This window comes from Chrysochloris asiatica, unplaced genomic scaffold (assembly GCF_000296735.1).
Source record: "Chrysochloris asiatica unplaced genomic scaffold, ChrAsi1.0 scaffold00052, whole genome shotgun sequence".
Lineage (NCBI taxonomy): Eukaryota > Metazoa > Chordata > Mammalia > Afrosoricida > Chrysochloridae > Chrysochloris > Chrysochloris asiatica.
Genome location: NW_006408570.1, coordinates 6,967,813 through 6,995,657, shown reverse-complemented (window position 1 = coordinate 6,995,657; position 27,845 = coordinate 6,967,813). Strand labels below are relative to the sequence as shown.

Here is a 27,845-nt window from a genome sequence, read left to right as displayed (position 1 = left end):
CAGAGGTCTTTACTCCCATGTGCTTTACTTCATTCACATCATCATGGTCAACTCTACTTTGAGGAGGCAGCTCTTCCCCAGTTGCATTTTGAGTGCTTCCAACTTGAGAGCTCATTTTCCAGCACTATATCTGACAGTGTTTCTCTTCTATTCATAAGGTTTTCAGTGACTCAATATCCGGAAGTAGTTTGTTACTCATTCTTCCTAGTGGGAAGTAGTTCGTTACTCATTCTTCCTAGTCATAGCAACTCACAAGCCACCACAGTAGGACAAACTGACAGATGAGTGGAATTCTTCAATATTGCATGTTGAGTCTTGAATGTTTTCTTCAGTTCTTTCAGCTTGAGAAATGATGAGGGTATTCATACCTTTTGGTTTGCTAACTCTAGGTCTTTTCACATTTCATTAAAATACTTTACTTTGTCTTCTTGAGCTGCTCTCTGAATTCCACATTTCTTTTATTTGCTTTAGAATGTTTAAAATGGAAAGCAAATTTCAGAGTCTCTTCTGATACTCATTTTGATCTTTTCTTTGTTTCCTATCTTTTTATCAACATTTTGCCATCTTCTTGTATGATGTTCTTGAGATGCTCTCTAAATTCCGGTGGAATATGTTCAAAGTCATATTTTGACTCTTGTGGACTTGTTTTAATTTTTTTCAGCTTCAGCCTGAGCTTTCATATGAGCTGTTGGATGATGGTCTGTTCTACAGACTGTCCATGACCTTGTTTTGGCTGATAATATGGAGCTTTTCTACCATCTCTTCCTGCAGATATAGTCAGTCTGATTTCTGTGTATGCCATCTGGTGAGGTTCATGTGTCTAGCCATCTTTTATGTTGTTTGAAAGAGCTATTTGTAGTGAAGAAGTCATTGGTCTTACAAAATTCTGTCATGATCTCCGTATCATTTCTATTACCCAGGCCATATTTTCCAATTTCTGATCCTTTTTTGTTTCCAATTGTTGCATTTCAATCGCCAGTAATTATCAATACATCTTGATTGAATAGTTCATCAATTTCAGACTGAGGGAGTTGATAGATTCCCTCAGTTTCATCATCACTAGCTTTGGTGCTTGGTGTATAAATATGAATAATACTGGTGTTAATTGTTATTCCTTGTGTGTGGATATTATCCTGCCACAGACAGCATTGTACTTACAGATAAATCTTGAAATGTTATTTTTAATGATGAGTGTGACGCCATTCCTCTTCAATTTGTTGTTCCCTGTTTAGTGAACCATATGATTGTCTGATTCAAAATGGCCAAAATCGGCCCATTTTAACTCACTAATGCATAGGATAGAGATCTTTATGCATTGTATTTCATTTTGACTTCTCATTTTCCTTGATTCGTTCTTCTTGTACTCATTTTCTGATTATTAATGTATATTTGCAACTGTTTCTCCTCATTTTGAGTTGTGCCCCAGCAAATGAAATCAGAAAACCTCAAACATTTTACTCCATTCAAGTCATAGTCAACTCTAGTTTGAGGAGGCAGCACTTTTCCAGTCGCATTCAGAGTGGCTTCCAACCTGAGGGGTTCATCTTTAAGCACAAAATATGATGATTTTCTGGTGTTAGTCATGTTTTCATCTTTCATCTCTGTGTGTAACAATGTTACACTGCTATTCATAGGTTTTCCATGGCTAAACACTCAAATAGTCTGCCTCTCCTTCCTCCCTGTCTGTCATAGTCTGGAAGCTCCTTTGAAACCTGATCACCATGGGTGACCTTGCTGGTATTTAAAATACCAGTGGCACAGCTTTCAGCATCACAGCAACATACAAGCTACTACAGTACAACTAACTGACCAATAAGTGGTTGGGATGACTGTGTCTCAGCTGCCAAACTGGTGAGACTCCTGGCCCAGGCAAGCTGACCCCACACCTTCATTATCACAGTTGGATATATTTTTATTGGCATAAAAGGCATATGACTAAGTTATAGAATTAGTGTAACTACTTATGTAAGTAAGTGCAGTTAATAATATTTAAAAATAAAACTGATATATTCACTGGCTAATTAATTTTATATTTCCATCATTTAACTGTGCTTCCCTTAGATTTAGAAAAATATTAGATATACCACATAGGGAGATTGTGAGCCAATTAAGGCACTTATTTTGTATGCTTTATGTAACAACAATTTAATTAATAACAATGTCAAAATGACTTCTTTTCTATTCAAAAATAAATTAGTTCTTGTTCCTAGAAGGACTATTTGTAGTAAAGACATAACATTTTGAAGAATTGAATATTTCAAATATGTTGTTGCTGTTGTTGTTAAGTGTCGTTGATTTGGTTCCTACCCATAGCGACCCTATATAAGGTTTCCGTGGAGCAGCTGGTGATCTTGAGCCGCTCACCTTACTGATCAAACCGATTTTGCAGTCCAGCGTATTAACCCACAGTGCCACATCAGGACTAATTTCAAATATGTAAACATAATATTTAAATATGTATACATGTGTGTTTATATCTATTTCTGTATATATAAAAGCCATTAAAATGAAACCCACTATTGTCTAGTTGAATTAGTAGCATTGTAGAGCTGAGCAGAACTGCTCTGCAGGGTCCCAGTCTTTATAGAGCGAACTGCCACACCTTCTCCCTGGGGAACAGCTGATGGGTTTCAACTGACGATCTTTCAGTTAGCAGCTGAGATATTTAACTGTGGTGCTACCAGGATTTGTTATAGGCTTGTGTGTTTGTAACAGTATGTATAAATAAGTTGCGTTTTATGTATGTACTGCTTGAAATTTAGGGTATAGTAAATGACTATTATGGCAGAAGCCATGTTATAATTAGTTTATATTTTATTGTTCTTAGCACAACAAGAAGGAGACCTGATAGTGTGGTAGGTTTCACATTGTACTGCTAACTGCAAGGCCAGCAGTTCAAGTCCATCAGGTGCTCCTTGGGAGAAAAATAAGGCTTTATGCTTCCATAGAGGTTTATAGCCTCAAAACCATATACAGGATCTCTATGAGTCAGAACTGACTTGATGGCACACAGCAACCAGCTGGCAGCATAGTAAGCGATACCAGTAGTTTATTACTTTTTCTTGGTTTGACAAATACACAACTGTTGTTTTGTTGTTACTACTTGCAGTCAAGTCAGTTACAGTTCGTAGTGACCCTGTATAGGGTTTCCAAGGAGTAGCTGGTAAGCTTAAACTGTCGACCTTGCATTAACCCACAGTGCCACAGCTGGTAATTTGCTGCACCAAGCTGTTTAGTTGTATTTGGTCCTATTTGTGACATTTACTAAAATAATATGATATGTTAAACAATTTCAATTCATAATGAATATTTAAATATTTTAAATGGAATAGTTTATTCATAAGTTTCTAGAGATAAATCTATTATTTTGATTATGTTTCAGTTGACTTTCCTGTTTGATAAGATAGACAGTATGCTATTAGTATGCGTTTCTTAAACATAAAGAACAAGTGTTATGTCTAGTCATTTGGATATCCTTCAGATCAGGGGTTAGCAAACTTGTTTTGTAAAGACCCAGACAGTAAGTATCTTCGAGTTTGTAGTCCAGATAGTGTGGCTCACAACTGCCCAACTCTGCCTTTGTATGTATGAAAGCAGTTATTGTTGTTGTTAAGTGCCCTCGAGTCGATTCCAACCCAAGTGACCGTGTATAGGGTTTCCAAGGAGCAGCTGGTGAGCTTGAACCACCGACTTTGCAGTTCAAATGACTGCAATCTGGCGCATTAGCCCACAGTTCTATGCCAGTACTCCAAAAGCAGCTGGAGACAGCACTTAAATGATGAACTATACAAGATTCTCTGCTAGATAGTTTATATAGTTTACCTCATTCGCTTCTCCTCATAATCCCATGAATTTTCTCTTAAATTTCATTTTCCAGATAAGGAAACCAAATCTCAGAGGTGCCATGAACCATTTAAGGGATGGCACCGCCATTGGGTTCTTGGCCTGGTTAACTCCAGTACTGGAACTCTTGGCCACTGTACTAGTACTTGTGAGATTTACAAATAAATGTTTTCAAGTTGGTAATAATGTAAATAGAAGTTTAGTTTTACTTATTCTGTTTCCCTTTTAAAAATTTTTGGTATGCACTCAGGAGATAATTTTCTTCCTATTCTTTGTGTGTCTGTTGCGCATGTTTAAGATAATGATGTAATCCAGGGAAGTGGAGAAATAATCTGCAAAGATAAAACACAAATAAACATAACAAGACAACCAAGAAAGCGATTAATTTCATCAGAAAGTATATCAGCAGAGCAAGACCCTGGAAAAAAATGCAAAAAGGCTGATCCAAAGGAGTCAATTATTTCATCCAAGGTGAGTTTTAAAAATTCATTATTTGATTGTTTCATTCCTTTGTCAGGTGATCTACATAGGAATGAATTATATACTATATAAAACCAGGAGAAACCCAAGCTAGTTTTTATTATTGAGTTTATAAAGGTGTAAACTAGCCCCAAATGTTTTGGTTTGCTGAAACTAATCTTTACATACTACCTTGTCTTGTAAGAGAGTTATTTAATTTAGAGTGTTCATACTGAAAAAAAAAAAGGAAGCCATTTGACTGTGGTCACAATTTGATGCCTCTGTTCTTATTTCATTCCCTCTGTCTTATTGGGAACTTTGGTTTCTTCTATCCCACTGTCATTCTCAGACTTTTCCTTGCTAAGTATAAAGAGAAGAACAGATGAGAGATCATTCTTAAGAGCCTCTTGTGCGATCACTTTAGAACTCACTTTAGGATTTATAGGCCTCCTCTTTCCTCTTTCCATTTTTGCTAATTCACCAGAATGACTTGGCAAATTATACATTCTTCAGTACTGAGTACTTAAACCAAACAAAAAGTCTTATTTTGGGGGCGTTTCACAAGACAGGGAGAGAAATGTAAAGGTGGTACTCTAGTTGTCCTGCACCCACCTCACCTCTGGTCCCAGAGGAGAAAGGTCCTTCTTCAGGTATTCTTCTCGAGACTTCTCTGTCTTCTGAAAGTAATAGTCTGAAGGATCCTTACGGACCATGGCAGAAAAGTAAAACAAATCCATGAGAGCCAAAATGTGACATTGAATATATCCCACCTGACTTTATAGATCATCTCGAAAAGAGATTAGATGCATTAGACCCTAGTGACAGAAGACCAGAAGAGTTTGGTCATGACATCAAGAACATCATACAGGAAAGGAAAAGACCATTTGAGGTAAAGAAATAATAAAAGACCAAGATGGATGTCAGAAGAGACTCTGAAACTTGCTCTCTTGCCTAGAGATACTAAAGCAAATGGAAGAAATAAAGAGCTAAAAGAACTGAACATGAAATTTCAAACGGCAGATAGAGAAGACAAAGTTAAGTATTGTAATGAAATGTGCAAAGACCTGGAGTTAGAACCAAAAGGGAAGAACATGCTCAACATTTCTCAAACTGAAAGAACTGAGGGGAAAATGCATGCCTCAACTTGTAGTACTGAAGGATTCTATAGGCAAAATATTGAATGATTCAGAAAGCATCAAAAGAAGATGGAAGGAATAAACAGAATTATTATACCAAAATGAAATGATCTGTGTGTAACTATTTCAGGAGGTCACATATGATCAAGAGCCCATGGTACTGAAGGAAGATGTCCAAGGTGCACTGAATGCATTAGCAAAGAACAAGGCTCCTGGAATTGATGGGATACAAACTAAAGGTTTTCAACAAACTGATTCAGCACTGGCGGTACTCACTCATCTCTGTCAACAGATTTGGAAAAGAGCTATCTGAACTTTTGATGGGAAGAGATCCATATTTGTGTACATTCCAAAGAGAGGTTACCCAGTGGAATGTGGCAATCATTGGACAATATAACTAATATCACATACAAGTAATTTTTTGCTACAGGTAACTTTACATTGACTGTAAACTGCCAGAGATTCAAGCCAGATTCAGACAAGGATGTGAGATAAGGTGTATTATTGCTGATATCAGATGGATCTTGGCTGAAGCAGAGAATACCAGAAAGATGTTCGCCTGTGATTTATTTCCTTTGCAATGGCTTTCACTGTGTTGATCATGACAAGCTGTGTACAACATTGTGGAGAATGAGTATTCTGGAACACACAATTGTGCTCATCAGGAATCTGTACATAGACCAAAGAAGCAGCCCTTAGAATAGAACAAGAAGACACTGAATGATTTGAATTCAGGAAAGGTGTGCACTAGGATTATGTTCTTTCACCATACTTACTCAGTCTGTATGCTGACCAAATAAGAAACTGGATTATCTGAAGAAGAATGTGACATCAGGATTGGAGTAAGACTCATTAACAACCTCTGATAGGCAGATGATACAACCTTGCATGCTAAAAGCAATGAGGAGTGCAAATACTTACTGGTGATGATCACAGACCACAGCTTTCAGAGTAGGTTGGATCTCAATATAAAGAAAGCAAAATTTTTTACCATTGGACCTATAAATAATATCATGATAAATGGAGAAAAGATTGAAGTTAAAGACTTCATTTTGCTTGGATCTACTATCAACACTAATGGAAACCACAGTGTAGAAGTCAAACGTATTCACGAAGAAAGATGTCAGCTTGAGGACTAAGGTTCACCTGACCCAAACCATGGTATTTTCAATAACCTCATATGCATGAGAACGTTGGACAGTGAATAAGGAAGAACTGATGCTTTTGAGTGTTGGAGAAGAATATTAAAAGTACCATGGACTGCCAGAATGCTTCTCAGAAGCCGGAATGGGGAGACTTTTTGTCTCGTGTTTCAGACTTTGTATCAGGAGGGAACAATCCCTTGAGGCTAAGCAGAGGGTCAACGGAAAGAGTGAGAGACCTAAGAGAGAAGGCTTGGCTCTGTGGCAGCAGCCCTGGACTCATTCGTAACAGTGATGTGAGGTAGGCTCAGCGCTGGACAGTGTTCTGTTGTTGTGCCTAAGGTTGCTATGAGTCTATACCTACTCAATGGCACCTAACCACCACAACAAGAATGAACATTGAGAAATAAGTTTCAAAATGACATCAGGGAAACCTATGTAAATGGAGTTAAACTGAAATAAGCCAGATACATAGAAAAGGATAATTATTATATGACTTAACATATGAAATATCTACAATAGATAAGTTTGTGGTCAGAGGATAGAGTTTTCCAGGGGCTGGGAGAAATGGAGTATAGTTGTTTAATGGCTACAATTTTTGCTTGAGCCAATGAAAAAGTTTTTCATTGATAAAATAGATAGTGGGAAAGGTTGCATGATGTGAATGTAATTAATGCCACTGAAATATACACTTAAAAATAGTTAAAGTAGCAAAATTTATAACATATATTTTTATTGAAATAAAAGAGTTTTTATTAAAATATTAGAAGATCCAGATGTTCTATGGGATCTTTGAGACATTGCCAGAAAATAAGTTATTCCTGAAAGCTGGTCAGGAGATACTGTTTTGAAAGGTTTCTTCATAGTCTTGAGCACACTGGATATCTTGATTTGTCTGCTCATATTACACTTACACACTTTTTCAGAAGGTGTCCATGTGGACAGTGTTCAGGGAACGATGCTAATTTAATTTCTTTTGAAGGGTGTTTTTATAGGTGTTGAAAGAGGGGTTGGCATGTTAACAAGTGGGGTCAGTGAGAAGTACTGGTGTTGTGAGCACTGCAGCAGAAAATCCTCTCTGCTGGTGTCATGTGCATGTACGCAAGGATGTGTGTGAGTATGGATGGGCTTTATAAGGAGGAAACCACTGAACACGGAAGCTGCTGAACATATCACTGTGGTCTCTGAAAAGACCAAGAATTAGAACTATATTTTATGGGCCTCAGAGGCTTTTTGAAATGATTTGAGAGAAGACTGGCGGTAGTAACAAGATATAAGAGGTTGTCATAGGACACCACAGGACACAAAGGCCTGAAACTAGTATGGGTATAGTGGTTCAAGAAAAAACTGGAGAGATATGAGAGACGTTTGGGAGATAACAGTTGACAGAACCTGATGAATAACAGAATGTTGAGGAGATGGAATTGGCAATGTTTTTGAGTGTTGAGGTTCTCGGAAAACAGGACAAGCAGTAAGCTTGGCAGTTGGGCAAAGTCCTTGGTTTGAGATGACAGTGGTATCTACTAGACAATTAGGAAGGGAAGTGTGGCTCACAGGAGAGGTGAAAATCAGGGCTACAGCAGGAGGTCCACTAGTTCCTTATACCGTTTGGAAGCAAACCTGAACCTTGCCATTTAGAGCATAAGAACATGGATGTTTTGACAGTTTCTGCTTATACTGCCTCTAGCATGTTGTCCATGCTCCTTGCCTGCTGTGATGATTGTGGAAGTGAATAAGCTGGCTCTTAAATAGAGCATTTCTCTGCATATATTTGCCTGCTCTAGGGTCCTGCACATCATTTCTTCATAGACAAAGGGGCAGTGATAAAAACTATGTGTCTGTTTACACAGTGGTCTCCTAAGTAGGACTGGATCTCCGGAGCTCCTCAGTATTGGTTTACCACAAAGGGTTTTATGTCTTTTCCTCCTCTTTGGCCATTTGGATTTAGGACCATTTGTGTGGTGCTGTAGGATCAGCACTGGACTACTAGTCATGAATTTGGAGGTTCAAATCCACCAGCCACTCCTTGGAAACCCTATAGAAGGTTGCTATGAGTCAGAACTGACTCGATGGCACTACACAACAACACATAGCACAGCTAGAGAGCTCTGGTAGTGCAGTGGCTACACTCTTAAGCAACACTTCAAACCCAATAGCCACTCTATAGGAGTAAGGTGGGGCACTCTGCTTCCACAAAGATTACAGTCTTCAGAACCCTAGTGGACATTTATACTTTACCCTACAGGTTTGCTATGAGTTGAAATCAACTTAATGGCAGTGGGTTTGGTGTATTGGTTCAGCATTTGACTGCTAACCAGGAGCTCTGCGGGAGAAAAGACCTGGTGATCTGCTCCTGTAAACATTGATAAGTGCCATCGAGTTGGTTCTAATCCATTGCAACCCTCGACTCTGTATAAGGTTTCTGAGGAGCATTTAAACTGTTCACTTTGTGGTTTGCAGTCCAGTGCTAATCCACACATGTTGTTGTTGTTAAGTGCCATCTAGTCGGTTCCAACCCATAGCGACCCTGGATTGGGTTTCTAAGGAGCGGATGGTGAATTTGAACCACCAACCTTGCAGTTCAAATGGCTTTTCAGTCTGGCGCATTAACCCACAGCGCCACACCAGGACTCCTATAGTCTAGGAAATCTTATGGGCAGGTCTAGTCTGTCACATTGGATCGCTATGAGTCAGAACTGACTCGACAGCACCCAACAACAACAACAAAGCATAACTCTGAGCAGTCCCACAGAAGTATCTTTTTATTCATTCTTTTTATTAATATATTCAACAAGCATTGATTAAACAAATACTAATATAGAGTCCTAGTGTGGCATTGTGGGTTAATGCGCCAGACTGCAAAGTCGTTTGAACTGCAAGGTCAGTGGTACAGGCTCACCATCTGCTCCTCGGAAATCCTATACAGGGTTGCTATAGGTTGGAGCCAACTTGACGGCACTTAATAACAACAACAACAATAGCTATAGTGAAAATATTAATGCTCTTAACAACAACTAAACACAAATAATAGCAACCATTTATTGAGTTGTGATTATGGGTTAGACCCTGCATTAATAGCGATCTTTCTTCTTTTAATTCCTAGAAAACCCTTGAGAATAGATTGATAATATCCCTGGCTTACAGAAAATGAGGGAGGAGGTTATGGCTTTGGCCTATCAAGAAAGAGAACTCGACCTAAGGCAGTGGCATTAAGGATGGAATTAAGGTTTGAATTATAGAAATACTAAGGAAACAAAACTGTAGGACTTGTTGCTTGGATCTGGGGAGAATGAGGGTAAGAATGATTGAAAAGTAGACTTCTAAGGTCTGATAAGGATGAATGGATAAATGATAGTGAAGGAAACTGGTAGAAAATACAGAGATAGCATTTCAGTTTTGGCATTTTGAGTTTGAGGTACAAAGAACACTGAGGAAGAAATGTCTGTCTTGTGGTTGAATACATGAGTCTGAAGCTCAGGAGTGAAGTTGGAGTTGAGGTTTATGATTTTTTAGTCCTTAGCCTATGGATACTAATAGAATTGACCAGGACTTCTAAGACACCTTATCAGTAGAAACATTCTTGCCAAGGACTGGTTCAGTGGTGGGAAGGTCTTACCTTATTAAACTTGTGTTAGGAGGAGGATTTTTATCCTGATATTTGTAGTATATCAGAACTTCACATGATTGGATAGCAGGAGAAGGCTTGTTGGGGAAGTTCAGAGACTATCTGAGTTGCCTCCAAGCACCAAGGTCTTCTTCCAGTTCCATGGTCTTCAGTCCTAGAGGCCGCAGGCATGAATAGTGCAGGGATTCTGATATTTCCCTCATGAATCTCCTGCCTTCCATTTTAATTCTTCACATTTTAATTGAATCTGGGAAATACAGTTTTGGATGCTCATGAAATATAGAACTCTCTGCCTTTGCCCTCCTTCTCCCAAGTACAGAACACCTCTGTTGGTCTCATTTCTTCACTAGCCAGTCCAGTGACTTGCACTAGTCCATGGGTTTTGTAATTGGCACATTACAAATTGATGCCTCAACAAGCTTATGAATTACTGCATGTAACGGATTTTGGAGATCATGTATAAATAATTAAAACGATGAGTGTTAAATTCTTTAATGTCAAGGTCTACTGTATGTCATTAATTCATGGAGTGCCATAAAGAGCAGTCTGAAATCCAGGTTTTGTACCTTTTAAAGCATATATAAGACTCTTTGATCCATAGTATTGAAACCTGCAACCTTATCATTCTTTTATCTTTAGAATAAATTAACATGTTAAACATACTCCTTATGAAGATCTTAAAAACGCTTCTTTATACTTCAGGTAGAAGGAGTTGAAATAGGAACTGTGCATCTCATTTCTTAGATTTTATTTAAAGAGTGTTATTTAAATGAAAAAAATATTACATCCTTATTGATCATAAAGTGAAGATCCTGATGATTTGCCTCATTCTTTAGTTCCATTGACCTACTGATACTTTGACTTGTGTATTTCTTTATACAAGTATACAGGATTTATACAAGTACACAGACTGATATATTGGAATTAAAAAGGAAATTATAGACTATGTAATGTTTTCCTTTAGGTTAAGACGATCAGCCTTTGTATCAAAAGAACTGAGAGAAAAGAAGGTTTTAAGAAGTACCTTTGTATCAAAAGAACTGAGAGAAAAGAAGGTTTTAAGTATTGCCAGCAGTCGATTCATACTCATAGTTGTGGGAGAGCTTATTTCCTCCTTTTATAAAACCAAGAGAAGCTCTGCTTGAAGGAAAATCACTTGTAGGGTTTTCAGATTCCAAAAGAAGCAGGAAACTGGCATTTTGTTGGATATCTGCTTAACCGATGGATTTAATGAACATTTTTGTTGTTGTTGTTAAGTGCCATCGAGTCGGATCCGACCCATAGCGACCCTGTACAGGGTTTCCGAGGCTGTAAATCTTTATGGGAGAAGAACGCCTCATCTTTCTCCCGCGGAGCAGCTGGTAGTTTCTAACTGTTAATGAACATTACTACCTTAAAAAGGGAAAAACTGTTGAGAGCTGATCCAGTAGTGGGGGACTTCCATGAGAGGAGGCAGATCTAGGTTGCGCTATTCCTACCTCAGTGGCCTGTGCCACTTGATGCTCTAATGAAGAGGTTACGACACTGAGATCTAGTTGAGATGGCTGCCGCTGGGGAGAAAGAGTGTGTGTTTGACAGGGATGTGGCCACCGGCTGAAGATAGCTGCAAGAGGGAGCAGAGTGGCTATAGCTCTTACATGTTTTCGATTACTACCAGGAGGGCTTGCTGTTTTAGTGGTTGGATTCTCACCTTCCATGTGGGAGGCCTAGATTCAATCTCCTCTGTCAGGGGAGGTGTGTGTGTTGCTGATCACAGCTGAACAGGTTTCAGTGCAGCTGTCAGACAAAGAAGGATGGAAAAGAAAGATCTGGTGATCTGCTTCTGAAAATCAGCCAGTAAAAGCCGTATGGATCCTGAGTTTGATGCTCAGTGGATCATAGGCATGGTGCATGTGGGGTTGTGATGAGTTGCGGTTGTGATGAATTAACTTTGAACAGCAGTTAACAACAACAACAATATATTGCTGTAGAAGAACTGTGATAGACATAGGTTCATTTTGTAAGGCCATTAGTTTGGAAAACATTTTAAACTTAATAAAGAAACAAAATCGAACAACTTAAATGTTTAGTCCAAAGGAAAATCATACTAATAATACCTTCTCAAGAAATTTGACATATTTGATATTAAGTAAATCTAAAACCAACTGTTTCCAGATGGCAGCCAGAAACATGGTTCCTTCATTTTCAGTGGAGTGGACATCCATGTGTCTCTAGTAAGCTATCATCACATCCTGAGAAGGTTACCAGGAGGACTTGTGCCATGAAGTTGGTTCTGATCCCCAGGATCAGCTAGTGGCTTTGAACTGCCGACCTTGTGGTTAGCAGCCCAGTGCTTATCCTACAGTGCCACATCAGGAGGTAATTTTTAATAGACTAATACTTGACTTAAGGAACTCTGGCAGCGTAGTGGTTATGGAATTGGTTTGTGACCGCAAGGTCATCAGTTCAAAACTTCCAGCTGTTCCGCAGGAGAAAGATGAGGCTTTCTGCTGCTGTAAAGATTTACGGTCTCGGAAACCCTGTACAGGGTCGCTATGAGTCCGAGCCGAATCCATGGCACACCACCACCAACCACTACCACAATACTTGATGTTTTCCTTATTATTTTGGTTAAGTACAAATTAAGGAGTCCTGGTGGCATATGGTTAAGTACCCAGCTGTTAACCAAAAGGCTGGCGATTCGTACCCTCCCAGTGACTGCACAGGAAGAAGACTTAGTCATCTGCTTTCAGAAGGAGTACAGCCTAAAAAACCCTGTGGGGCAATTCTACTCTGTCACATGGGATCACCATGAGTCAAAATCAAATCAGTGACACCTAAAAACAAGTACCTAGAGGGCCACACCAGGACTCTATGATTATATTTAGAGTGTGGGGAAAAAAGCATTGTAGGTAACTTGTAAGAAATTATAAAAATAGGGCATATTAAAAGCATGACACATGTGAAACAGTGAATTTAAGAGTAATTATTTTGGGGAAGGATTATCTTTCAATGAAAACAGATATTGTGTTCTCTTATGACTTCATTTTTAATCTTTTTCACTGAATATTTGACATGATTATGAAGCATGGTACAATTTTAAATTCATTTTCTTATGATTCAAACATGTTTTCAAGATTAAGAAACAGCAAATAGTGATAACTTTTAAGAACTGAAAACTGTGAATCTTGATGTTTTAAAATATCAAGTTTTATTAAAATATGCATATAAATATAAATGGAATCCTGGTGTAGGATTAAGTACTGGATTGCTAACCATAATGTTGTCAGTTCAAACCCACCAACTGTTCCTCATAAACTCTATACAGGGTGTCTGTGAGTTGGAAGTGACTCGATGGCACTGAACAGCAACAACAACATAGCATGAATTTGGCAGTTTCAGACTCTTGAGATTAAGTTTATGTAGATTTCTTTTTTAAAAAATGTTTATTTGTGTCTGGCTTGTTTTATAGGAACTGCCACAGTCATACTCTGCAGTCACATTAAGTAACACAGAGGTGAATAATTTGAAGACTAACACACAAAGAAGTGAAATCCAGATACAAGAACTTGATACAATTTCTGAACAGAGAATCATCACTAAAAGAACACCAAATAAGAAAGATGAGGCGATGAGTTCTTCTGAGAGCCGTTTGAGTGGCCAAGGAAGCTCTTCCCATGATGAGTCCCAAGAATCTCATCCCAACTCTGGTTCTGACCCCTCCAGTCCTGAAACTTCACATGCAAAGGTGACTGTGTCAGCTCCACAAGGTTCTGAAGAAGGCAAAATCAAAAGGTCATCCTGCATATATGGGGCAAAGTGCTACAGGTAAAAAGAAAGTACAGATATACTTTTATATTTCAGTAGCATGTTGCTACGTAGACATATGAGATACTGTACTGAAAGCCTAATAAAGCCCATTGGCACATAAAATTAGCAGCTTTGTCATCCTGGCTTGCCCTTTGTTTGTAGTTCAACAAAGCTTGCTAGAGACTCTTAAGATACAGATGCCTGTGTGTTTTCCTTTATATTTTTCAAATGGTGTTTTGAATCACCTTGGTCCCTCACAATGGAATATAGATTTTCTTCAGTGATTGGTCACTCCTGTGCCTACTTCATTTTATCACATTGGAGTATATTATCTGGCCCCCTGGATCATATAAACAGTTAATGTAATGAGCTGCTAACTGTAAGGTTGGTGGCACAAGCCCATCCAGGGATACTTCAAAAGAAAGGCTTGGCAATCTACTTCCCCCAGCTCAGCCACTGAAAATCTTATGGAGCATAATTCTGTGAAACACATGGGGTGAGTCAGAACTGACTCCATGGCAACCTTTTTTGTATATTGTCTAATCACAATATACAAAACTTAAATTATACTCCCTTACTTTTAGACTGTAGTTTCATCTATAATGTTTGTAGTCGCCGTGGTCGTGATGTGCTGTGGAGTCAGTTCTGAGCCATATTGACCCTGTACAAGGTTTCTGAGGCTGTAAATCTTTACGGGAGCAGAAAGCCTCATCCTTCTCCTGTGGAACAGCTGGTAGTTTCAAACTGCTGACCTTGCGGTTCGCACCCCGATTCGTAACCACTATCCCACCATAACCCTGATCTAGGGTAGATTCCCAAGGGTGTGGCATGCAGCACCTTTTATCTTTGTTATTAGGTGCTACTGAGTTGGTTCCGACGCCTAGAAACCCTGTATAGTGTTTCTGAGGCTGTAAATCTTTGCGGGAGGAGACAGCTTCAACTTTCTTTCAAGGAGTGACTGGTGGGCTTGAACCGTGGGCCTTGACATTCGCAGTCCAGTGTTTATCCTACAGAATCACTGTGCTCCCCACATTTTATCTTACATGAGATAAAATGAGAAAGATGTGAGTTTAGAAAGAGGGGCTCACTACCACCAAGAAGAGCTAGGAGAACAGTGTGTCCATTGGACCTGGGGTCCCTGCATTCTGATGCTCCTAGATTGAGGGAACGATTGATGTCAACACACATGGAGATCTCCCAGGAATGTTGGGTGGAGAGATGCTGAGAGGAGGCAAGGACCTTTCCCCATAGCTGGTACTCTGAATTTGGACTTCCAGCCTCCTAAACTGAGAGAATACATTTCTGTTTATGCCTTCCACTTATTGTATTTCTGTTATAGCAGCACTTGATAACTAATACCTTCTGTTAATTTCTTATTCATATTATCTCTTTAAAAATGCATTGCCACTTACTTTTGTGCTTAGGGAAAAGACATTTTTCTATTTGAACAGTTCTGATTTATATGTTTAGGAATACTGGTATGGCACTATAGGATAAGCATTGGACTGCAAGGTCAGTTTGAACCACAAGGTCAAAGGATCAAACTCCCCAACCACTTCTCAGAAACTCTATACAGGGTCCTTATGAGTTGGAATTGACTCAAGGGCCTTAACAACAATTTGTATTTTAATATACAATTTTGCCTTTTTGAACGGTCTTAGTTCCATATAATGAAGTCCTGGTAAGGTGCTGTAGGATAAACACTGAACCAAAAGGTTGGTTTGAACCACAAGATCAACGGTTCAAACTCAGACGCTCCTCAGAAGTCCTATATAGGGTTACTATGAATCTGAACTGACTCAATGACACTTAACAAGAGCAACAGTCCCACCTATGGAGGATTCTGTTACTTTGAATTTGGAAAAATCCTGTTTGGCATTCAATGCTCTCATTTATCTTTTTTGTTGTTATTTTATGTTTTATTGTGAATTATATGATAGTTTACATGGAAGAACATTAACTTTACATTCATCCTATCGTATATCATTTCATTGCCATGGTTACAATCCATCCTTAGTACATCATCAACCATCCAAAAGATATACCCTGCAAGCCTGCCCCTCTCCCAGCACATAACCCCTCTCCCTCTCTGGGTCTAAAGTCCCCAGGCGCTCCATCTCTCCATGTCATCATCTCTGCCTCCATCTCTGGCAACACTGCTTCTCTGGGCAGGGTCCCACACTCCACTCTTCTCCCTTGATGGTCCCAGGGACCTCCACTCCTAGACTGTAAAGTCAATCACTCCCCTCCTTTTGATACAAAATGTCTACCTTTACATTTCCAACCCTTACAATCACTCCTGATAATACTTATTCACTATTGTATCTCAACAGACCTATCCACATCTCCTTTCATCAGCCCTGCCTAGACAGATTGGATACTGTGGAGATTCTACCTTCCTCTACACCCTCTTGAGCTAGGTTCCCTCTTGAAAGCTTGTAAGCCAGTCACTTCTTGCCTTTGTAGCCCCCACCATTTTGGGTAACCAATGTCCAAGTTGCCCATCCCTGTCTACTCTGTGTATGGAGGGAGTGGGAATGATCCTTGCTGTAATGATTTGTTCCCTATTTTGAGCTACTACATTCATGTTCATCAAATTGTATTAGATTACTCTTTTTTTCTTCTTCTTTCTTCTTCTAGTTGAGCTCTGCTCATCCAGCCATTGAAGCCAGGTCAAGTGGGTATTACCTGCAAGTGTGGATGCTTTTATGCATATGCCCTCTCTTCTTATCAGGTGGACACTTCACTCTCCTCTCTTGTCCTCTGTGGCTATGTCACTGATTCTGGGCCCAAGAGTCCCCAGGTCTTGCCAACCAGGTCTCCACCCGGGTTCACAGGAGTCTATTGAATATTGCAGGGCTTCGCTCGCAGCTTCATTGCTGTTTTTCCCTCCCTTACCTTTATTGGTGATGAATGTGGTTACCAATCAGAGCATGGATTCCCATTGAGTCCTAGACTTGGAATGGGGTTTGCCCTGAGGGCACTGGACCACTTGCCTTGATGTCTCCTGGGTGAGCAACTTGCTTGTTCTTGTAGTAACAGTTGGTCTGCCTATATTGTTTTGTATTTTTCCAGTCGGTCTTTCTTTCAAGAAGTATCTTTTGTTCTTCTAGTTTCTCCAGGCTGGTCTGCTTGTCCTTTCAAGCGGAAATTTTCCAACTCAGAAGATTCTGGATGCAGTTCAGGATTCCACCTGTAGTCTTATGTAATGCAGAGGTTCTGCAGGAAGCCTCCTTCACTTGGCACGTTGTAGTCCCATTTTAGGTATTCCCATCAGTTATAGGCAGAAGACGGACTTATAAGCTTTCTATGGTGGTATTTCTGGCTATTCCTTTCTCTCCCCCTAAAGTGTCTATTTTATAATGTCGTATTTCTTTGATGAAATGCTTTTTACTAAGCTTGTGATGAATTCATTCTTAATTGATTTGATACATATTAGTTTTAATCAGTCATAGCTTATAAATAGTTATTTTATATTTTACTAATTTTGATATGCATAATTAAATACCTAAAAATATTTGTCATTGAATCTTTGAGAGCAGATGCTTGTATTTGTAACAAAGGGGAGCTCACAACATATATTGAATTCTTGTTGTATGTGTACTCATAAAAATAATTTCCAACATCAAAGATACTGCTTTAGTTTCTGCTGTAAGAGTGAATAATCACGTAAGCCTTCACTCTTTACTCCGAGTTCCTATCTTCATTATTGCCTAGGTGATCTGGATTAGAAAAGACTGAGAAGAAAGCTGACATTGTTCTGTATAGAATATTTGTGTCCAAAATCTAGTCTACCTAGTTATTGTTGTTGTTATGTGCTGCCAAGTCGGTTCCAACACATAGTGACCCTGTATGGGGTTTCTGAAGCTGTAAATCTTTACTAAAGTAGAAATCCTCATCTTTCTCCCACGGAACAGCTGGTGGTTTTGAAATGCTGACCCTGAGTTTAGGTGCCCGATTCATAGTTGTTGTTTTTGTTGTCAGGTGCCATCGAGTCAGAACCAACTCATAGCGACCCCATGCACAGCAGAACGGAACAATGCCCGATCCTGGGCCAACCTCACTACCGCTGCCACACTTGACACCATCAATGATGTCACCTGGCTGATCCATCTCGTTGGTGGTCTTCTTCTTTTTCTCTGACCCTCCACCTTACCCAGCATGACATCCTTCTCCAGCGACTGTTCTCTCCGGACAATGTGTCCAAAGTATGAGAGACGAAGCCTAGCCATCTTGGCCTCCAAGGAGCACTCTGGTTGCACTTCTTCCAAAACAGATCTATTGGTTCTTTTGGCAGTCCATGGCACTTTCAGTATTCTCCTCCAACACCACAACTCAAAGGCATCAATTCTTCTACGATCTTCCTTATTCACTGTCCAGCTTTCGCATCCATAGGAGGATCCAGAAAACCCTTGAAATACTTGTATCTAGCATGCTGCTTTATGCCTTCTACGTTAGATATGCTTTTCTCTTTGCCTTTCCCCATGCATATCCCTCAGCTCATATGCGACTTCCATCTGATAACTTTTCTCACATGCTCATTTCCCCCTAAATTGCTAATTTCCTAGTGTATGCATTGTTTTTTATATCACAGTTTTAAATTGCTGTTAGTTGCCATTGGGTTGGTTCCGACTCATACCAAGCCCATGCACAATAGAACATAACACTGCCCAATTTAACACCATCCTCACAATTGTTAGGTTTGAGCCCATCATTGCCGCCACTGTGTCACTTCATCTCATTGGAAGACTTCCTCTGATTCATTGACCCTCCACTTTTCCAAGCATGTTGACCTTCTCAGGAACTGCCCAAAGTATGACATACAAAGTCTCGTTGTCCTTGCTACTAAAGAACATACTGGGTGTACTTTTTCCAAGACAGATAATTTTTGGTTCTTCTGGCAGTCCACGGTACTTTCAATATTCTTCTTCAATAACATGTTTCAATTGCATGAATTCTATGGTTTTCCTTTATTTATTGAACATCTTTCACATGCATATTTGTTGTTGTTGTTAAGTGCAATTGAGTCAGATCCAACCCAGAGTGGACCTGTATAGGGCTTCTGAGGAGCAGGTTGGTGAGTTTGAACCACCGACCTTGCAGTTCAAACTGACCTTACAGTCTAGTGCATTATCTCACAGCGCCACACCAGGATTCCACATACATACTAGGTAATTTAAAATACCATGACTTGGGTCAGGTGCACACACACCTTAGTTCTCAAAGTGACATCTTTGCTCTTGAACACTTCAAAGACGTCTTTGCAGCAATGAATCTCTTGATTGTGGATCCAAGCAAATTGAAATCTTTTCCCCATTTATGGCGATGTTATTTATTGGTCCAGTAGTAAGGATTTTTGTTTTCTTTACACTGAAGTGTAATACATACAGAAGACTGAATTTGTTCTTCATCAGTAAGTATTTCAAGTCCTCTTCACTTCTAGCTAGCAAGGTTGTGTCATCTGCACATTGCAGGTTGTTAATAAATCGTCTTCCAATCCTGATGCCATATTATTCTTCATATAATCCAGTTTCTCAGATTATTTGTTCAGAATACAGATTGAATAAGTAAGGTGAAAGAATACAATATGAGCACACACCTTTCCTTATTTTAAACCATTCAGTATCTCCATGTTCTTTCTAAGGAATGCCTCTTGGTCTATGTACAGGTTTCTCATGAGCACAATTAAGTGTTCTAGAATACCCATGCTTCACATTGTTAGCCATAGTTTATTATGATCCACACTGTGAATGCCTTTCAATAAAGCCACAAGTAAACATCTTTCTGGTATTCTCAGCTTTTAGTCAAGATCTGACTAAACCTCATCCTCTACTAAATCTGGTTTGAATTTCTGTCAACTCTCGATGTCAATGTACTTCTGCAACTGTTTTTGAATGATCTTTAGCAAAATTTTACTTGCATGTGATATTAATAATATTGTTCACTGATTTCTGCATTCTGTCGGGTCACATTTCTTTGTAATAGGTACAAATGTGGATCTTTTCTAATCGATTAATCATCTCTAGCTGCCCTCTGAATGTTTTGATATAGACAAATGAGGGCTTCAGCACTGCATCAGTTTGTTGAAACATTTCAATTTTATTCCATTAATTCCTGGAACCTAATTTTCGCCAATGCCTTCACTGTAGTTTGGATTTCTTTCTTCAATGCCATTGGTTCTTGATCATATCGTGTCTCTTGAAATAATTGAACTTTGACCAATTCTGTAAAATGACTCTGTGTATTCCTTCTATCATTTTTTTTTTAACTTATTGTTGTTAATTGGGTGGCTTACAGACAAAATCATCAGCTTTGAATTTAGCAAATTATATGCTTTGTTTCCTCTCAGTGATTACAGCTTCCTCCCTGTAAAGAGCTCGGGCAGCGTAGTGGTTAAGAATCGGGCTGTGAACCTTAAGGTCAGCACTTCAAAACTCCCAGCTGCTCCACTGGAGAAAGATGAGGCTTTCTGCTCCCATAAAGATTTACAGCTTCAGACCCCCTGTACAGGGTTGCTATGAGTTGATTCAGACTCGACGGCACATTCCTACTTCCTTCCTGTGGCTTCCAATTTACATCTTATAGTTCACAAATGAACAAAGCAAAAATATTTGATGTCCAGTTACAAAACCAAAAAATACATATTAATTTAAAAGGGCACATCCTGCCACCCAGCCTCCTGCCTGCAGGCACACAGGCTTTCTCAGTCCATAGCCCTTCCATCTTCTTTTGATGTCTCCTGTATTATTCAATATTTTGTCAGTTGAATTCTTCAATATTTCAAGTTGAAGCTTGAATTTTTCTTTAGTTCTTTCAGCTTGAGAAATGATGAGTGTGTTCTACCCTTTTGGTTTTCTAACGCCAGGTCTTTGCACATTTCATTATAATACTTTGTCTTCTCTAGGTGCCCTTTGCAATTTTCTGGTCAGCTTTTTATTTCTCCATTTTCCCAGTCACTTTAGCTACTCTGCGATCAAGAACAAGTTTCAGAGTCTCTTCTGACATCCATGTTGGTCCTTTCCTTTCTTTCTTGTCTTTTTAATGACCTTTTGTTTTCTTCTTAGCTGGTGTTCTTGATGTCATCCCACAACTCTTCTGGTTTTAGTCATTATTGTCTAATGTTCTTGAGATGGGATAAATCTGTTTACTTCAAACTAGATCTTGAAATGTTCTTTTGGTTATGCCATTCCTGTTCATTTTGTTGTTTCCAGAATAGTAAACCATGTGATTGCCCAATTCAAAATGACCAGTAACAGTCTAATTCAGCTCATTAATGCCTAGGATGTCTATCTTTATGCATTCTATTCCAGTCCTTTTTTTATAATTTCCAATTTTTCTAGATTCATAATTTGTATATTTTGATTATTAATGATTGTTTGAACTTTGTCTCCTCATTTTGAGTTGTGCCTCATCAGCAAATGGAGGTCCTGAAAGCTTTGCTCCATTCACTTCCTTAAGGTCAACTTTGCTGTGAGGACCCAGCTCTTCCCCAGTTGTATTCTGAATGCCTTCCAACCTGAGGAATTCATCTTCCAGCACCGTATCTGAAATGTTCTGTTGCAACTAATAAGGTTTTCATTGACTAGCCATTGTGACATGGTCTTCCTTTCCTTCTTCCTAATTTGTCTTAGTCTGGAAACTCTGCTGAAACCTGTCCACCATAGGTGACCCTGCTGGTATTGAAAATACCAGTGACATAGCTTCCAACATTACAGCAACACACAAGCCACCACCTTACAACAAACTGACCAAGAAGTGGTGTTCTGTTTCTAATATTACATTGATGTATAATTATTTACTTAGAAGCTCTGTCTCTCTGAGTAGAGTACTATTCCTCAAGAATAGTTTTGCCTTAGTCCCTTAGTGTCATGTCAATTGACTCCCAAATCTTTATCTCCAACACACATTTCTGTACTGAATATATATATATATATATAATGTGTGGAGGGGGGGTGTTGATAGCAGTAAGGATTGAAGGTTAGGGTTGGGACTCTGGTTAGATCTAGGGTATGCCTAGAACTTTATTTATTGATAGGTTTATGGACAGGACTATGGTTATTGTTAAGGGAAGGGTAGAAGTAGGCTACAAATAAGGTTTTGTCTAGTTTTTAGGATTACAGTTAGGTTTATTTTTATTTATTCATTTTTTTTTCTTGAATTCTATTTGATTTCCTCTTCATTTGGAAGTTCTGTAACTACATTATTCCCTTTTTCTTCTTTATGGTTTTGTTGTTATTATTGCTACTGTATCTCTGGTTCTGTCTTTTCAGTCTTAAAGATCTGTTTTACTCTGAAAACTTCTTTATCTTGGTTGACTCTAGATGAAATTGTCATATATAGTAGTCTTAGGTTGTTATCTGCTATTGTTGGTTCTCTGTCCAAAAAACTCCTTTTAATACTTTTTGTAAGGTTGATTTGGTTTTTACAAATTAATTTCTGTTTGCTGATAATGGCCTAATTTTACCATTGTTTTTGATGGACAATTATGCTAGGTTGGCAGTTTTATATATGCCATTCCACTGTGTTCTGTGTATGATTTCTGCTGAAAAAACAGAGCTTAGTCTTATTAGTTCTCTTTTGTAGGTACTTTTTCCTTTTTACTGAGTTGTTCTTAAAATTCTTTGCTTGTCTCTGGTTTTGAAGAAGTTTGATTATATGTCTTAGTGTTTATCTTTTGGGGACTATCCAATTTGGAGTTCATTTAACTTCTAGAATGACTATCTTCTCATAATGTTAGGGAAGGTTTTCTTCCAGCAAGTCACGGACAGTGTTCTCTTTGGTTTCTTTTTTATGCCTTTTCCTGTTCTGGAATTTCTATCCCACGTAAGTTATTCCTCTTCATAGTGTCCCACATAAATCTTAGGCTGTCTTCATATTTTTTTTGCTCTTTATTATTATTATTATTTCTTTGGTGGGGGTGGTTATGTGCCATGGAATTGGAACCAACTCATAGCGACCTTCGTGTTTCCCATGCTATAAATCTTTACAGGAGCAGAAAGCCTCATCTTTCTCCCATGGAATAGCTGGTATTTTCAAACTGCTGACCTTAAGGTTTGTAGCCTGATTCGTATAGTAGATGTATATTTAGAGAGTTTTCTTCAAGCTAAATAATTCAGATTTTCGTTGATTCAGTTCTATTTTTTTGTCCTTGATTTCATCTGTAGTTTTCTAGATTTTCTCACAATCAATTGAAGTTGCCTTCTTAGCATTGTTTTAAATTCTTGATCAGGTAACCATTCCAATACTATTTCTGGTATTCTATTTTTTGACTCTGTGTTTTAGTCACTCGTTTGGGGAATTCTGTCTTGTGTCTTTATATCAGCTGAAATTGTTTTCTTCGAGACTGTGGTAAAATACTTATATTTAGATGATGATTGTTTACTTGACAGGCACGCAGCACTTGTCTCCTGGTGAATGTAGTGGAGACCAAAGTGTGACTGTTTTTAGTTCTCTGTTCACTGTTTGTGGAGTGTAGTTCAGGGTTGGTTCATGAACTTCCTGAAGCAGGGATGCTTTGCCAGGTACCTAACCCTAGGTAGAGCTGAGGCTGTATAGAAAGGAGTACCACTGTCTGCTGGGTTGGCAAGGGTTGGGACTGGCCACACCCCAGCTACTGGGAGGGCACGGGAACAGGAGAGAATTGCACTTCATTGCCACCAAACTCCAGCTGTATCCTTTGCCTGTAGGCTTCTATATCAGTAACAGTAATACAGTATTGTATAGGCATCCACCCAACCAAACCCATTAATATGGAATTGATTCTGACTGAGGGCAATACTATAGGACAGAGTACAACTGCCCCACAGGGTTTGGTTTTGTTTTAAAGTTTTTATTGTGAATTGAGTGAAAGTTTACAGGGCGGATCCTCAGTTTTACATTCAGCAAATCATACACTTTGTTTCATTACAATGATTATAATCCCCTTCATGTACTAGCAGCTAACAGTATTTCTCTCTATTCACTTTAGCTCTCTCTCTTTTTTTTTTTTTTTAACACTCAGGCATATAAAATAATTTATACCACTAAAAGGCACGTTCTGCAAGCCTGCCTATTGATCACCAGCTCTCAGTCCCTCTCTTACCATGAATCTAGAGTCCTCAGCTGCACCCTCTTTCCATGTCCCCATCTCTGCCTCCATCTCGGGTATAGCTGCTTTTCTTGATAAGGTCTCACATTCCACTTGTGCTCTTCTCCCTGATGATTCTAGGGTCCTCTGTTTCTGGACTATAGATTAACTACTCCCCTTTTTTTGTTAAAAAACTTCTACCTTTGCAATTGTGACAGTGATAATTAGTTCATGATAACAGTTAGTCACTGTTGAATCATGAGAATGTTATCCCCATTTATTTTTACCAGACCCATCTAGACAAGATAAAAACTATTCAGTGTGGACTCTTTCTTCCCCCACACACTCTTAAACTAACCTCCTTCTTAAAATCTTGTAAGCTAGTCCCCATAGGGTTTTATAGAAGCAAACTGCCATGTCTTCTTCCCATAAATCCATTGGTGGGTTTGAACTGCCAATCTTTGGTTAGTATCCAAGCACTTTGACCAGTACTCCACCAGGACTCCTTAATATAGGTTCCAGGATAGACAGCCAACCAATGAAAAAGAATAGAGTCCAAAGCTAAGCTTGCTTGTTTGTCTTTAGTAATACTACCAGTGCAAGGCGTTGGTTAAATATGAACCTTTCAGTCAATGGCTTTTGGTAATTGGTTAATCATACGGAAAATAGCAACTTGTAACCTCTGGCCCATACCTCTTATAAAGTTAATTCAAGATTAATTTTTTAAAAAATCTAAACAAGTAGCAATAAAGTTAGGAGAGGATAGCCTAGTACAATATATGGATAGCACTGGAATATAAAAAGTTATCTTTGTTGTTGTTCTTAAGTGCTGTTGAGTTGGTTCTGACCCACAGTGACCCTGTATATAGTGTCCTAGGAGTAGCTGGTGAGCTTGAACTGCTGACCTTGTGGTTCAAATCACCTTGCAGTCCAGCGCATTAACCTGCAGGGTGACAACACCAGGACTCCAAAGATTTCTTTTAAGAGGATACAAGTCACAATAATCACAGTTTTATATAGTTCAGTTGATTAATTGGATTATGTCACTTTATATGTACTTTTTTTTCAAATTACATTCCCATGTAAATTACATGAACACACATATAATGGGTAGAAATGAAGAAGTCATGTAAAAAATTCTGGCATAGTGTGCCCATGCATATACAATGTATGTCTTGGTGACATTTCCAGAAGTGAATTTCAGTCTCATTCACCCCCATTCAATAATCTGAAAATGTTACTTTTGATCATATTTATATAGCAGAAGCATAAACCATAGTTAATAGGTCATGCATTGAGTTTGATTGTTTTCAAATGCTGTTGAGTCAGCTCTGACTCACAGCAACCCTGTATAGGGTTTCTGAGTAGCAGCTAATGGTCTTAAACCGCTGACCTTGTGGTTAGCAGTCCAGTGCTTATCCTACAGTGCCATACCAAGACTAACCCAGATAATCAGAAAATAAACAATTAACGCTGTGAGTTTGCTCTGGGGCAGCTTGTGGCCAAGCCTGAGCATTCCTTGTAGCCAGTCTGCACCCAGATTATTGGTAAGGATGTTGAAAAATCATAACTCTGATAATATGCTAATGGAAGTGAAACTGTTACAGTCCACGTAGAAAAGAAGAAATATTTATGCCTCCCCATCCCCCCAAAAAACACAAATTGTTGTCAAGTGGATTCTGACTCTTAGTGCCCCTAAAGGACAGGGGAAAACTGCCCAATAGGGTTCCAAGGTTGTAAATCTTTACAAAAGCAGGTGGCTGGGGAGTGTAATCATTCATCATTGCAATGAAAAGATGAGTATAAAACTAGTGTTCTCACATGTAAACTATTACTCAATGCACAATAAAAATTAAAAAACCAAAGTAGATGGCTACATTCTTCTCCCACGAAGTGACTGGTGGCTTTGAGCTGGGGAATCTCCTGGTAAGTAGCAAAGCATTTTAAGCACTGTGCCTCCAGAGCTCTTTGAAATGTTTGCAAAACATGGTAAAATAATTGGGTTTTTTTTAGTTGGCATATATTTACCTGATAAATAAAAAACTAACACCATATATACTATGGTCATATATTCATTGTATATGCTGGAAAATGCTCACATATGTACACCCAAAAAATGTTGATGGAATTTTTATTAACAATAGTCAGTAACTGAAATAAACTCCAAAGTTCATCAACAATAGAACTGACAAATGAATTATAGCTACTTTAAAGAATGGAATATTACACAATAGTGAAAACAAACTACTTCTACATGTAACAACGGATTAATTTTACAAAGATAGTAAGTCAGACCCATATAACGTATGTACTGTGTATTTCCTTTTGCACACACAAAAAAAGACAAAACTCATCTATTATTTTAAAGCATCAGTTCTCAAAGTATGAATCCCCAGAGTTGCTGGAAATCCATTGTGTTACCACACGAGTTCAGTATTGACTAGATGTCATAAACTCTGTATTTAGCAAGGTAGTATATTGTTTCACATTCTGGAATAATCAGACGGGCATTATTGGGTTTCTTGTTATATCCTATAAAAATCTATTGTATCCTACTGTTTTTCCCTGACAGTATTTTTGTTACCCTGATAGGAAGAATCCTGTCCATTTTCAACACTTCAGCCACCCTGGTGATCGTGATTACGGAGGGGTCCAAGCCATGTGCCAAGATGATGAGGTTGATAACCGGCCTGAGTGTCCCTATGGAGCATCTTGTTATAGGTAGGCAAACGGGAACTGTTTGAGTCTCTGCTCTTTCTGCCTAGTCTCCACAAACTCATTACAAAATAGGAATATAAGGGATCTTATTGAATACCATAGGGAATATTTCTGAAACTTTGTAGCTAATACCCCAGAAGTGAAATATTAAAAATTTCCTTTTTGAAATTAGAAATAAGACAATAACATCTGTTACCACTATTTCTATGTAACATGGTACTATAGATTCAAGGTAGTGTAGTAAAATACGAAGAGAAAAATGGGTAAAACTTGGAAAGGAGCAAATAAAACTTTCATGATTCACCAGTAATATCATGGTATGTATGGTTGGATGATTATGTGCTGTGGGGTCGGTTCCAACTCATAGCCACCCTGTACCTATAAGGTACAGAAATCAATTGTGTTTTTATATTTCAGTACCAAATAGAAAATATAATTTTAAAAAGAAAACATGTATAATAACATCAAAAAATCAAGTTCCTAGGAAAAAAAGTGTTATAAAAGGTGTGCAACTTTATGTGGAGAAATCTATTTATGTGGAAAATATTCATGATTAGAAAATTCTGTATTATTAAAATGTCAATTTTTCCCAATACAATTTGTATGTTGTTGTTGTTAAGTGCTGTCGAGTTGGTTCTGACCCATAGTGACCCTGAACAGGGTTTCCGAGGCTGTAAAGCTTTACAGGAGCAGAAAGCCTCATCTTTCTCCCGCAGACCAAATGGTAGTTTGAAACTGCTGACCTTGCGGTTCGCAGCACAATTCGTAACCACTACCTCTTCAAAATCAGAGTTGCAAAGACATGTGCTATTGCTGATGTTAAGTGCCATCGATCTGTACAGGGTTTCCAAGGTGTGACTGGTGAGTTTGAACCACCAACCTTGTGGATAGCTTTCCAGTGCTGATCCTATAGTACCACAACAGGAAGTATACAATGTGATGTTAAAATTTCTATTTTTAAATATTTATGTCCCACATAGACAAGACAGTCTTAGGGAGTAAGGAACAAATGGCAGACTATTCTGAGACCAGAAGAACTAGATGGTGCCTGACTACCACTGCTGACC

At 38.7% G+C, this 27,845-nt stretch overlaps 1 protein-coding gene across 1 annotated transcript in view; it reads left to right on the top strand.

Moving 5' to 3' along the window:
* APLF (aprataxin and PNKP like factor) overlaps positions 1–27,845 on the top strand; it is a 210,145-nt gene that overhangs the window by 133,191 nt on the left and 49,109 nt on the right. The window contains exons 6-9 of the mRNA XM_006862939.1: positions 209–214; positions 4,159–4,314; positions 13,657–14,012; positions 26,653–26,781. Of these exons, the coding sequence (XP_006863001.1) occupies positions 209–214; positions 4,159–4,314; positions 13,657–14,012; positions 26,653–26,781 (647 nt within the window). The remainder of the gene's footprint in view (positions 1–208; positions 215–4,158; positions 4,315–13,656; positions 14,013–26,652; positions 26,782–27,845) is intronic.